Here is a 13,290-nt window from a genome sequence, read left to right as displayed (position 1 = left end):
GTATTTTCACTCTATAATTTTCTAGCAGATTTTTTAAAATGACTAATTTACCTATAGAAACGAAGAAATGGCTTTCTCATAATCCTAAATTTGACTCTTGCTTTAAGTGAATCCCATATGAATAAAGTAACTGGTATCTGTATTTGGATTCCGGTCTAGGGCACATACTTTGACTGCAGGCTCCTCCCCAGCCCAGTCCTGGTTGGGGCACGTGCAGGAGGCAACCAGTCAATGTGTTTCTCTCACATCAGTATTTCTCTCTGTCTTTCTCTCTCTCTTCCACTCTCTCTAAAGATCAATGGGAAAATATACTTGGGTGAGGATTAAAAAAAAAAAGCGCTGGTTGATTTTCTCCTCCTATGTTTTCTCTGAAGCTGTAATGACCATAACAGATTTTATCACAGAGTATTAAGTGGAATATGTATACACATGCATAAATACATGTTTTCTAAGGAGTGATATCATGTCACTAAAGCCACGAGTGATTGAGGTGTGACAGATAGTGTTAAGATTATTTTTTCACAACAACAATAATAAAAAACAGCAACAACAACCTGCATCAGAAATTGGAATGGAGTATTAGTGGAAAGCAACGGGATGGTGCTAAACTGGTAGTCACAAGTTTCCGTGCAATTGGATAATGTTTCTCTATTGGGATTGGAGTACCCAATGGAGAATGTTTGCCCCTCTTTGGTTGCATAAATTGGTTATAGGTCCTATGCAACATTTAGCACAAAACATAAATTAGAAAAGATTAACACAAAAATGATCCTAGATTAGGGTCAAGTGTTTTAGAGATTTGTACTTTCAGAGGATACATTTTGTTACAGAACTCTAGCACTTTATATTAAGAAATTAGGTGAATCCCATGTCAGCTTCTATCTTTACTGGTAGACATGGTACAAACTAAAAGAGTAAAAAATACCACTTACACAATTAGATTGTTCAAGTTTTCTCTAGTTCAGTGGTTCTCAACCTTCCTAATGCCGCGACCCTTTAATACAGTTCCTCATGTTGTGGTGACCCCCAATTTCATTGTTACAAATTGAACATAATTAAAGCATAGTGATTAATCACAAAAACAATATGTAATTATATATGTGTTTTCCGATGGTCTTAGGCGACCCCTGTGAAAGGGTTGTTCAACCCCCAAAGGGTCGCGACCCACAGGTTGAGAAATGCTGCTCTAGTTGAAGTACTCTAGAAGATCTAGAGATCATATGAATGATGAAGTTTCTCAGGTCACAGTTAACTGACAAACCTCTAGTCTGTAGTATTTTACTACATAATTTTTTAAAATCAGATGAATTAGCCCTGGCAGGGTAGCTCAGTGGATTAAGTTGTGGGTACAATCAGGGCACATGTAGGAGGCAACCAATAAGTACATAAATAAGTGGAACAACAAATGGTTCTCTCTCTCTCTCTCTCTCTCTCTCTCTCTCTCTCTCTCTCTCTCTCTCTCCCCCCCCTATTTCTCTTTCTCTATAAAATCAATTTTTAAAAAAAATAAGTAAAATGATAAAATCAGGTGAATTAAAGTTTTGCTGTTTTTTTCCTTTATCCTCAGACTTTTTAAATAAAATTCTAAAAATAATGTTTAAAGGAATCTTTATAATATACTAGTATTCTATTCATTTGAAGATAGGATTATAGTCTCTCAGATTCTTGTCAATTCCTTATGAGTTATCCATCTTGCCAAAACATATTCAAAACATTGATTATTTCAGAAATGTATTACTGTACTTTGGCACACAAAATAGGTAACTCTGTCTTTATCAATACATTTTCCCAACAGAGGATTTCCACCTTAACTGTCACGGTAACTCCTATTGCATGATTTCTGTAGTGTGTGGCTTTGTATTTGATGTTGATGCATGCTGCTCATAATGGTACTAATGTAGCAATTGTTTTTATATGAGATTTATTTTTTCTTATATATATAACCTTTTTCACATTTTCCCCAGTTTAACCACTTTGTCTGTTTAGTGAAAAAGTCAAGAAAAAAAGAGTTATTTTTCTTAAAAGTATTGGCCTTATCTTAATTATATAGTTTGTTTTTTAGTGTTTGGGAAAGCAAAGCCTTTTTGGGGGGTCGGGGGGAGGAATGTGTCTAGAGGCACAGATAATATTAATAAGCTAATTCAACCCAAGAAGATGAATGTGAGACAATAGCAATTTTACATTATCTTGCAGTTCAACTCAAAAGCATCTTCAGTATTATTATGGCCTACATATTTGTTGATGTTTTTGTATATAAGTAGGTCTGCAACTGGTGAAATTTTCCTCCTTGCAAATCAATATTAGGAAATATTTGACTGTGCTAGAAATTAAGGAAGTATGGAGTATACTTATTAAAGTATAAAATTTAACACATAGACTTGGCTCCCTTTTATAACTTTGTCTTTTCTGGATTTAGGGTCCCCCTGGACCACCTGGACCTCAAGGACTACAAGGGCCAAAGGTTACTCTTTATTTTACTTATTTCCATTTACCACATATGGTGCAGAGAATCCTATATTAAATATTTGTATCTTTGAAAATCAATCTTACAAAATGCTGGAGAGCTGAGATCAGCAGTATTGCTTAAAGGAGGTAAGAATAGAAATTGAGGTTTAGGTTGAAGGAAAAGGGATCAGAAAAAAAAGGGAAATCAGGAAAGAAGGGAAATAAATAGGAATGGCATTCCATTTAGGAGGAGGCCATTGAGGAAAAGAGAATATTAAATAAGGGAAAAACAAGTTTTATATAAATTATAAATGTAAAGAAACACTAAATGTGATGCATGAAGAAAGGAAAGTATTTAATTAGAGGAGAATTGAAGGAAAATGTACTCGGACACTAAAAAAGATCCTTCCCTCCAATTATCCTATATAATAAAGAGGTAATATGCAAATTGACCCTCACACCCTCACAAGATGGCTGCCTGCGACCAGGCTGGCAGGGGGGTTAGTGAGGGACAACCAAATGACTGAACAGCAGGCTGCGTGGGGCAACCAGGCTGGCGGAGGGGGCAGTTGGGGGCAACCAGGCCAGCAGGGGGGGCAGTTGGGGGTGACCAGGCCAGCAGGCGGGGGCAGTTAAGGGCGACCAGGCTGGCAGAGGGGGGAGTTGGGGGTGACCAGGCTGGCAGGGGGATGGTAAGAGGCAACCAGGCCAGTGGGGGGACAATTATGAGTGACCTGGCTGGCGTGGGGGGGGTGCAGTTGGGGGCAACCAGGCCAGCAGTGGGGGGGCAGTTGGGAGCAATTAGGCTGGCAGAGGGGGCAGTGAGGGGTTGACTAGGCCAGTGTGGGGGGCAGTTCGGGCAACCAGGCTGGCAGGGGGGGAAGTTGGGGGCAATTAGGCTGGCAGGGGAGAAATGAAGGATGACTAGGCCAGTGTAGGGGGGGCAGTTGGGGGGAAACCAGGCCAGCGGGGGGGGCAGGTAGGGGTGACTAGGCTGGCAGTGGGGGACAGTTAGAAGCAACCAGACCACCCCACAGTTGGGGGTGATCAGGCTAATGGGGGGGCGGGGGGGGGCAGTTAGGGGTGAACAGGAAGGCAAGCAGGTGAGTAATTAGGAGCCAGTGGTCCAGGATTGTGAGAGGGATCCAGGATTGGAGAGGGGGCAGGCTGGGCTGAGGGGACCCCCCCCACACACATGAATTTCATGCACTGGGCCTCTAGTTTTATAATAAAAAGAATAAGGGATACATTCACAATGACATTTTAGAAGTCATTTGAGTCATTTTTATAGCATCCTGTTATTGTATATATTCAGACATTCTGCCATCTAAATCTTATCTAATGAAACATACTTGGTTATATCTAAAATTTGTTGCTTGCATTAGCTTTCTCCCTCCAAACTAAAGTTTCATTTTCAATCAGTTAACACATGGCCAGTTACTCTGGCTTTTCAGAACTAAACTATGTGTGTTGAAATATGACTTTCATCATTGGATTTTTGTGGGCAATTCAGGTAGTTTAGTAATCCATCTTTTGTTTATGCCTCTTAAGGCAATTTATTTGCTAAGTCTATCATACACACACAGACATGTCCACATACATACACACACATCAGCTTTTGTACTTTTCTTTCAAGAAACTTGAGCATAGAACACTAGCATATTTTTCTATTATAAAAAGAAATATAAAGTAAAATATTACTGAGGTCCTTGGTTATGGGAAATATATTCGAACATAGATCTTAATTTCAAACAGATTTCCTGTATAACAGTGTACAGTTTAGGATTTTTAAACTTTCTATTTCTCCACCACATTCTGGTCCCTAAAAGATGTAACACAGCCATCCATAGCCTTTGTTCTGGTGAACAAGTTGGCCTGGATTCATATTGTTTAATATGTTTGTGAGCTGGACTAGACATCTTAGAAAGAAATATGCAGATCTATTTTCCTCTATGTAGAGTCAACCAAGGTCTGAGTTCCTTGTTTCATCTCCTCACTTGACTGAGTCTCCAGAAACAAAATTGCCCCCAGTGCTAACTCTGCACCTCATTCCCTACAATCCTCCACAGCTTCTAGGACTTCATTTTTCTTTACAGCCCAAATGCCTGCAGAAGCCCAAAGGGTGCCCATCCCTGGGCCCACAGAGGCAAAAAGGACCACCTATCATTAAAACTTGCATATCCTGGTTTTATAACCCAATTGCTATTCATTTATTAATTTAACTAGAGGCCCAGGGCACAGATTTGTGCACCATTAGGGTCCCTCAGCCTGCACCCTCTCACAATCTGGGACCCCTTCGGGAGATGTTGGACTGCCAGTTTTGGCCCAATCCCCGCAGACCAGGCCAAGGGACCTCACCTGCCAGAGGGACCCCATTCAATCCGCAGATGCCCTTTGAGCCACTGCACCACCCCAGGTGTGGCCGGCCAGGGAGGGACCACGGGAAGTTGGCTCCAGAGCATGTCCGGCCCATCTCACCCAATCCTGCCCTGCCAGCTACCTTCTAATTAATTTCCTTTCAATGTGCACGAATCCATGCACCGGGCCACTAGTTTATAAATAAGAGTGAGTGCTTTGATCAAGATGCAAATTAAGAAGGTTGTCTCAGCCTTGGGAGTCAAGATTACTTCGAGCTGAAACTGAGAAACAGGAAAATTGACCAAATGAATGTCTAGACAAGGGAAGGGGGGAGGCAGTTAGTCATACTCCTTCTTACCCAGCCATTCTTCCCACTGTGCTGTCACTCTGCCCCACCCCTCACACCTCACAAGGATCTTGTAATTGAGGTCTTGGGTTAGTTGATATAGTCCTTTGTGTGTTCCATGATCTCTCCTTGAGAAGGTTGAGATAATTGGGGTGAGATGTGCCTATGACCAAGACTCAGCAAAAACAGCCTGAGTCAAACTTAAACCCACTCTCACTCAGGACTCACAGCCTCAGACTGAATGAGAACTCTTTCAATTAGCATTACTCCTTCCTTTATCAAACATGGATTGCTGGACTTCTTACACATCATATAACTCTTTACAAACCACTTTTGATCGGTGAAGGATAAATGAGTAACTTATGAATTATGTTTTACTTTTAAACACTCATGGGTCACATTTTGAAGGTAAAAGTTTAGCAAAGCAATCATTATTGGACCCAGAGTGCTGACAAGTATTCAGACTGAATGAAACTAGGGCTTAGCCAGTTGCATCCAACCTCAGCAGGCTTTGTGGCAAAATAAACTTTGCTGCTACCACAAAGAACAGGAAATCTGGAAAGAAAAGCCCTTTTTCTGTCTTTTTCTTTTTTCATTTGTTTGCTGTGCCTTCTAAAACACTGGAAAGCTCAAATTTCATTCTGTGGCCAATAGCTGTTAAAGTTTTTACCAGGGAAAAGAGCTCTAGCCATTTCAGTACTGTGGTTTATAACATCAGCAAACAAGCCTTTCTAGAAAAATACAGCCTCAAGTCAGCTCCCTTGGAATTCTGTCTCTGAGGCAGGCCATTCAACCCTCAAAAGAACTGTTTTTAAAGTTTCCACAATGTGGAAACAAGGGATATTTATAATGGGATTCAAATACATGATTCATTGATATAAAATAATATCTTGCCTTTGTTCAGTACCTTTCCAACTGAAAGGTGATTGGACATTTGTTGTTTGAATAAATCTCTAGCACATTGTTTAAATTTGTTTTTAATGGAACATCTTTAGTTAAGAAAAAATAAATCTATATATTTTGGGTTTGTCAAGGTTCCTAATAAATCATAATATAAATAGTAAATGTAGTGCATTCCTAACATAGTATGGGAAATCGAATTGATCCAAAAGTAATTTAATGTGGATTAAGTTATTATCTGATTTATTACCTTTTTCAGTGAGACTTATCTGGAAGTAGCACATTCACAATCATTATGAATTTTTGTTTATGGTTCAACCAGTGTCAGTTAAACTATTGTGAACTTATGGGGCTTTGCATTTTATTGTCTTTTAAGATAACGGTCATGTTTTTACTTATTTCTCAAATTGGAAAATAAGAGAAATCATACAGATTTTTTTAGGAGAAAAAAAATTAACCGAGGCATATAGGTTGTTGCTATAGATTCATAGTATAAGACATGGTCAGGCATCAAATGATTTTTATCAGTTTCCTTTCATCAATTTTTGTTTAGCCTGCATCTCACATGAGGGGAAAATAAAAACACTGGATGTTAGCTACATATGAGTATTGTCATACATAATATTCAAGAAAATGCTATTTTATTTAGTTTAGATATGTGGTATGATGTAATGGAGTATTCTTGGGTTATGATACATTTGCTGAAAGTCAAATTGTACCATTACCAACTAGCAACATTTTTATATAGCATAGCATGCTACTAATGATAAATGGAAGGAAGCCATCAGTTTTTATCTTAACAGGGAGAGCCAGGATCTCCAGGAATCCCAGGAGTTGATGGAGAGCAGGTAATTTTCAAAGATATGTACTGTCATTTAAAGCATTGTTATCGGTCACTACTTTTATTATAGGTTTGAAGCCAAGAAAAACATGCATGTTGATATGTGATATCCTCTTTCCCCTCCCCCCGCCCCCTCCCCCCCCCCCCACCATCTGTTCTGGAGACTGTGTTAACTCTAAAAAGCAATTGCTCTTATTTATTTATTTTTACTTTATTTTATTTTCTCTTCCCATCACCATTTATCCCCTCTATGCCGTCTTACCCTCCACCGTTCTCCCTCCCCCACCGAGTCATGGCTCTGTTGTCCCTGGCCATGAGTTCTCTTTTTTCCCCCTTTTTTGCTCAATCTCTCTAACCCCCAACAGAACTGTCTGCCTGCTTTCTCTAACTGAGTCTATTGCTATTTTATTTATTTATTTTTTAAATATATTTTATTGATTTTTTACAGAGAGGAAGGGAGAGAGATAGAGAGTTAGAAACATCAATGAGAGAGAAACATCGATCAGCTGCCTCCTGCACATCTCCTACTGGGGATGTGCCCGCAACCCAGGTACATGCCCTTCACCAGAATCGAACCTGGGACCTTTCAGTCCACAGGCCGATGCTCTATCCACTGAGCCAAACCGGTTTCGGCGAGTCTATTGCTATTTTAAAAGGCAGTTGGTTTTAAGTTAGTTTTCTTTGCAGAAACATACAAGTTGTATGATGCTTTGGTTTTATCTTAATATTCCTTATCAATCTACCAGTGAGTCCTATGTGAATTTTTAATAGACTTGTAAAATTATTACCTATTTAGTAAAAATATCCTACTTTTATCAGTAAATGTAAATGATTCAAGATTAAAATCAACGACATAGATATTGCTTATATATGTTTTCTTTTTGCAGATATAGGTTACACCTAATTGTTGAGAGTATTAGAAAAGACAGGAACAGGCAGGGCTGTTGTAGCTTTGCAGCATATGGCAGTTTCTCCAAGGTGTCCCCTAAAACAGAGGTTGGCAAACTTTATCTATAAAGGACCAGATAGTAAGTGTTTTAGGCTCTGCAGTTTCTGTTGCATATCTTTTTTTAACACCCCTTAAACTTTTTTTTATAACATTCAGCCTATACAAAACAAGTCCTGGGCTGGATTTGGCCCATAAGTCAAAAAGCATCTGCCAGTATTTCAATTCCAGAATCAAATCACAGGGTTAGTTTCAAGCTATTTGACGTTTTCTGGGCTTCCATTATTTACCCAAGAAATGGCTAAAATCAAGTAGTTCATAAGAAATCAAGGTGATTCTTTATACAGTTATTAAAATATACTCCTCAGGTGATAGTATTAGATAGGGAAATTAAGTTTGGATATTTTAATATCAGAGTTTTATCTTGAAATTACATGATGTAACATTAAATAAATGTGGTAATTTAAAGAGACTTTAAATGATTCATTATATCAGTCAGAGATCACATTAGAATTTTTTAATCTGGTTGTATATTTCCTTTCACACTATTAGCCATTATAAATAAGTTGGCACGCATAGCGGCATGCTTCATGATCCGTACATGTACAATAACTGGGGGGGTTTCTATAGACTTTACAAGGTTTTCTTCTGCTACTATGTCCAGCAGGTTGGCTATTCTGCTGCAATCACTAGAGCCCTAAAACCAACCAGGGTCTGATTAACCAGTAAGATTTATTTAGTCATTCAGGCACCTTCCCATCCACCCACCTAAAGGATGATCTGAAGTAGGTGCTATAAAATAGTATAAATAACAAGAAAAGACACATTTCTGTCTACAAGTAGTTTTCAGTGTAGAAAAGATGAACAGGTTATGCAGTCTCACCTTCCCTTATTGTAATAACTATGATTGTGTCTGTGGAAGACGGGCCATCTGGTCACATCGCACTGAGGAATGCAGTTTTGAGGAATGAGGGAATTATGCATTTCCTTCAATGAAATGCTTAACAACATAATTTCAGTATTGGTATCATTAATTCAGAGTTGTTGGCTTTCAGAATACACATTTACTAGTATATATTTCCTCATAGTAAAAGGAGAATAAAAATAAGATCCTGGGTCACCTCACAGAGATGTCCTGAGAACAAAATAAGAACACTGTGGAAAAGTTGCAGTATTTCTAAGCATTGATTGAACATCAGTGTGCAGTGAATGATTTTCCTGTCTAGATTAGACCATTGAAAACTGGTGGTGATTGGAACTTCTGCCTGAATTTCAAGGGGACAGTAAGGATATAGGGGGAGATGGGATACATTTATTTGGACCTTTGCTATTATAACACTAGGTTCTGGTTCAGATGTGTGCTTTGCTGTTGAGAATTAAGCCATTACATTGTTTTTAGGACCGGTGATATAGAATTAGCTGCCAGATAAAAAATATGAGATCAGGAGAAGTGATGTCAACACCTAAGTTCATATTTTTCATACTTACATGGCCTGAATGATAGAATGCAATGCCTTCTATTACACAGGGAAATAATGTTGATTGAATGTAGAAGGTTGCTACTAGAAATAACTCTACCTAAAAATGAAAATCAGAGTCATCTTTATATAGGACCCACCTACTGACAAAATTGATCTGGAATTCTGTGTTCCCTAGGATGTCACTATCAAGGGATAGTATGATTCTCACATGCAACCCATCTCATTTGTAGGGACTCAAAGGCTCAAAGGGAGACGGGGGGGACCCAGGGATGCCAGGTGAAAAAGGAGGAATCGGACTTCCTGGATTGCCGGTATGTTTCTGTGCTCCTATTCAGATAAATAACCAGAAAAGAATTATATTATTAGCTGCAGTCTCATCTGATCATTCATATGATCTTCTAATTGTTAAGTATTTGAGGTATTGTTTAATTACTGCACGTGAGGCTCTACAACAAATTTTAAAGCATCCAAACAAATGAATTATGAAATAAACCTTCATGTTTCCCTGAATTCATTTTGCTAGAAGGCACTAAAATAAATAAAGTTGGTCACTTTAATTTAGTATGCATGAGATAGTGATAACTGATCATTTTTAAATAAATCATAATTTAAAAATATACCAAAAATGTAAAACAATTAAAAATAAATTACTCTGGAAATTCTCCTCTTTCCATGTATGATACTATGGGAAGGTGTTTTTCCCCCATAATTTTTACTAGAATTGGGAAAGGAAATTGTAGACAAACGTAGGGGGAAAAAATTCAGAAAACCTCATTGCCCTCAATTTTTTTGAAACAAGGAAGTGTATAAATAAATGTTAATGACATAGTTAAAAGACTGAACTTTGCCTTTTAAAGTGAGCACCGCCATAAAAATATAACACTCATAATATATGTTCAGCAATGTATAAGTTGAACCAATCAAGCCTAACTTGGTTTACATTTACTTTGCATTTTATTTCACGTATCACCCACAGTCTGGTCGTTTGGGGAAACTGGAATGTAGGAGGATAAATCGTTCTTTTACGTATCATGTGTATAATATGCAAATTTCAAGGGGATGATGGGGTTGGGGAGAAAATTCAGTTGTTCCTTACACTGTGAAAATAACTTGACCCGCTCTCCTCTCTTACTGGTCATTTGTAGGGTGCCAATGGAATGAAAGGAGAGAAAGGAGACTCCGGATTGCCAGGTCCTCAGGGCCCTTCTGTAAGTCCATGGTGGCTGAACTCCCATGGTTCCTGAAAAACTCCAAAACGGGCCTATTATTCATCTAGTTCAACCTCTGCCAGATGGCTTATCAACAGTGGAAAAACCATGAACCCCTTGGTTTGTCAAGCAGTAGAATAAATACTGTTGGCCTTGGACAATGAGAGACGAAATGCCTCAGAGGTCTCAGTTAGAAGCAATTTTTCAGAGGACTGTCTAATCCTGGGTGGGGGAGGGGGGGGGATCAATGGTTTTCCCATGACTCTTGTGGTAGAGCTTTGTGGATATAGAACATACGTGCTTTTTTTCCCTCTCCAGAGCCCTATTGTTGCCTAGTGAAATATTAGAGAGTTTAATAGTGGTTGTGGCATTATAGCATTTCTTGGAAATCAGTTGCTTCCTTTTCGTTTAATGTATGTTTGATTTATTCTGGCTTTTATAAAAGAACTGTATTTTTTTAAAGATTTTTTTTTTGTTCTCATAAAGGAATTTCCAAACCTAGAGAATCAAACACATCATTTCTTCCAGTATCCTTCTTTCTCTGCAACTATTAATGGCCTTAACAGAATCCCAGCAAAAGATTCAAGCCAAACCGCCTTATCTAAATGAAGTAACCAAATCCATGTGTCTTTTTTTGACATATAGATCATAGGCCCGCCAGGCCCACCAGGCCCCCATGGCCCACCAGGCCCCATGGTAAGTCTCTCTTCTCTCCAGAATGTGGTCATTTATTTATGAGCATGCTACTAGAGAAAACATGAGCGCGTTCCTCAAAACAGCCAGCTTGTATTTCCTACTGCTCTCTGTGGAGTGGACAGAAAATACGAGGTGCCTTGAGATGTACTGACTTTACAGTGTTGTCTTTCACTCCCCCAAACACGTCTGTAGGAAAGAGATAGAGCAGTTTTGTGATAGGAAAGTTGAAGACAGACAGATTTGGCAAGCTTTACTCCAGCCTTACCACATGAGCATCAGAAAATCATTTTAAACACTGTTCTGGGCCATTGGTAGCAGAATAAGATTAATAATTATAGCCATTAAGACATGTTTTTAACCAACTTCGAAGATTAAGATCCTTTAATGAAATGTTCAATGAGAACATTTATAAAATAATACGATAAAAATCGAAGCTCGCTTCCACAGGTGACAGACATTGTTGAAACCTTTCCTTTGCACTTTATGCTACTTTGATAGATACAGTCTTTACTGCAGGGATCCCTCAGTGATCCCTCGGTGATCAGTGTGACAATGGCCATGTCCTCATGGAACTTAGGTCCAGTGAAGAAGGCAGCCATTAAACCAGTGTAATTCTCCAAATGTCTATCTAATGATGGTGTGTTAAGGGTAAAACATGGAAGTCAGATGCTTCCAGTGCTTTCGACCGGGGCAGGATGGGGACAAGTCCAGCAGCCTCTGAAATCACATTCACGTCTAGGGGTCTCAATAATCACATGTCTTCAATCATACAGATTAAATACAAATCTAAGAAAGAGCTTCATTGGAATGATGCAAGCCACAGAGCACAGTCCAGACCCAGTCATCTGTTTCTTACTGCCTTTCCTATTTCACCCACAAAACAATTATAAATAACCTTTTCTTAAAAATGAAACAGTTTTTTAAGAATTAAGCAAATGGCATATTTTGGGTTTTTTATACTCCCTCCACTTTAAGTTAGAAGATTAAACAACACTATATCCTGTTCCTATCTAAAATTAATTAGTTTAAAAGAATTTCAAATCATTACTAAAATGAGATAAGAATACTTGATAAAATATCAGACATTTCCTGAAAATGTTTATTCACAACTTATCTAAGGAGAAAATATTCCAATGGACATGTATGCAACAAACTTCAATGTATTGCTTGTTAAAAATTTTTCCTACTGTCATATGATTTTACTGATAGGCACTTAAATACTCTCTTTCCAATAGTTTATTTAAATTATTTGAAAACTTTAAAGCAATTCACGGTAACCTTTAGTTAATTTAAGTTGGCTAATTAGTCTCTATGTTTAGATTTTCCACAAAATACAGGGAAAAAGCCCGGACTCATGCATGCGTTATGACTTCCTAACACTGGTAAACATTTGTGGCAAGAACCTTGAAGAATTCATCTTTGTCAAAATAAATACATTCTGCTGGTAAATAATCCTTCCCATTACCACATTAGATCCTTTCCTTAGCCTTAAATTAAACAAATTATGCAACAGGGCTGCAGAATTGACTGTCATCTTTGCATTTCCTTTCTACCTCAGGTTCCCCAATACCAGGGTCTAGAGCAGTGAGTAATGGGAAGGGTCCCCTCTTCACTGGTATTTAAAGTCTGGGACTTTCCTTTGGTAAATTTTTGTCTTTTAAGACATCTATATTTTATATACATTCATAATGTATCTCACATTTGCCACCTATATTTTTAATGGAGATTTGAGAAATGGGAGCAGTAATTCTATAATTACTATAATTCTCTCGGATTCCACCCTCCCCCTCTCAGGTATTTAGCATAAAGGATCGCTATTGTCGTGCTTGAACACTGTGTGTCATTTACTTTACTTGCCATGGCTATGGTAAGAGTTTCTTTTAGAAAGAATACTATGAAATGACAGGGATTATCATTATGTATCTCATGGTGATGGAAATTACTATTGATATTTTTTCCTCTGTATTAGCTTTTGTAATGGCCATGAAACAATGGGATGATTGAGTAAACCATTATCTTTGTTGTTGTTGTTAAAAAAAAAAAAAAAAGAAATGCTATTAATAAATTTT

General features: G+C 38.2%; 1 protein-coding gene across 1 annotated transcript in view; it reads left to right on the top strand.

Moving 5' to 3' along the window:
* The window catches only part of COL25A1 (collagen type XXV alpha 1 chain), a gene marked incomplete at its 5' end in the record, with an annotated part of 476,430 nt that overhangs the window by 447,057 nt on the left and 16,083 nt on the right, over nt 1–13,290 (top strand). Inside the window, 6 exons of the mRNA XM_081107901.1 lie at nt 1,796–1,819; nt 2,417–2,461; nt 6,853–6,897; nt 9,548–9,628; nt 10,463–10,525; nt 11,171–11,221. Coding sequence (XP_080964027.1) covers nt 1,796–1,819; nt 2,417–2,461; nt 6,853–6,897; nt 9,548–9,628; nt 10,463–10,525; nt 11,171–11,221 — 309 coding nt within the window. The remainder of the gene's footprint in view (nt 1–1,795; nt 1,820–2,416; nt 2,462–6,852; nt 6,898–9,547; nt 9,629–10,462; nt 10,526–11,170; nt 11,222–13,290) is intronic.

The sequence above is a fragment of the Myotis nattereri genome, assembly GCF_964212035.1.
Source record: "Myotis nattereri genome assembly, chromosome: 1".
Classification (NCBI taxonomy): Eukaryota; Metazoa; Chordata; class Mammalia; order Chiroptera; family Vespertilionidae; genus Myotis; species Myotis nattereri.
The sequence above is the reverse complement of the archived record's forward strand: the minus strand, read 5'-3'. Positions and strand labels throughout refer to the sequence as shown.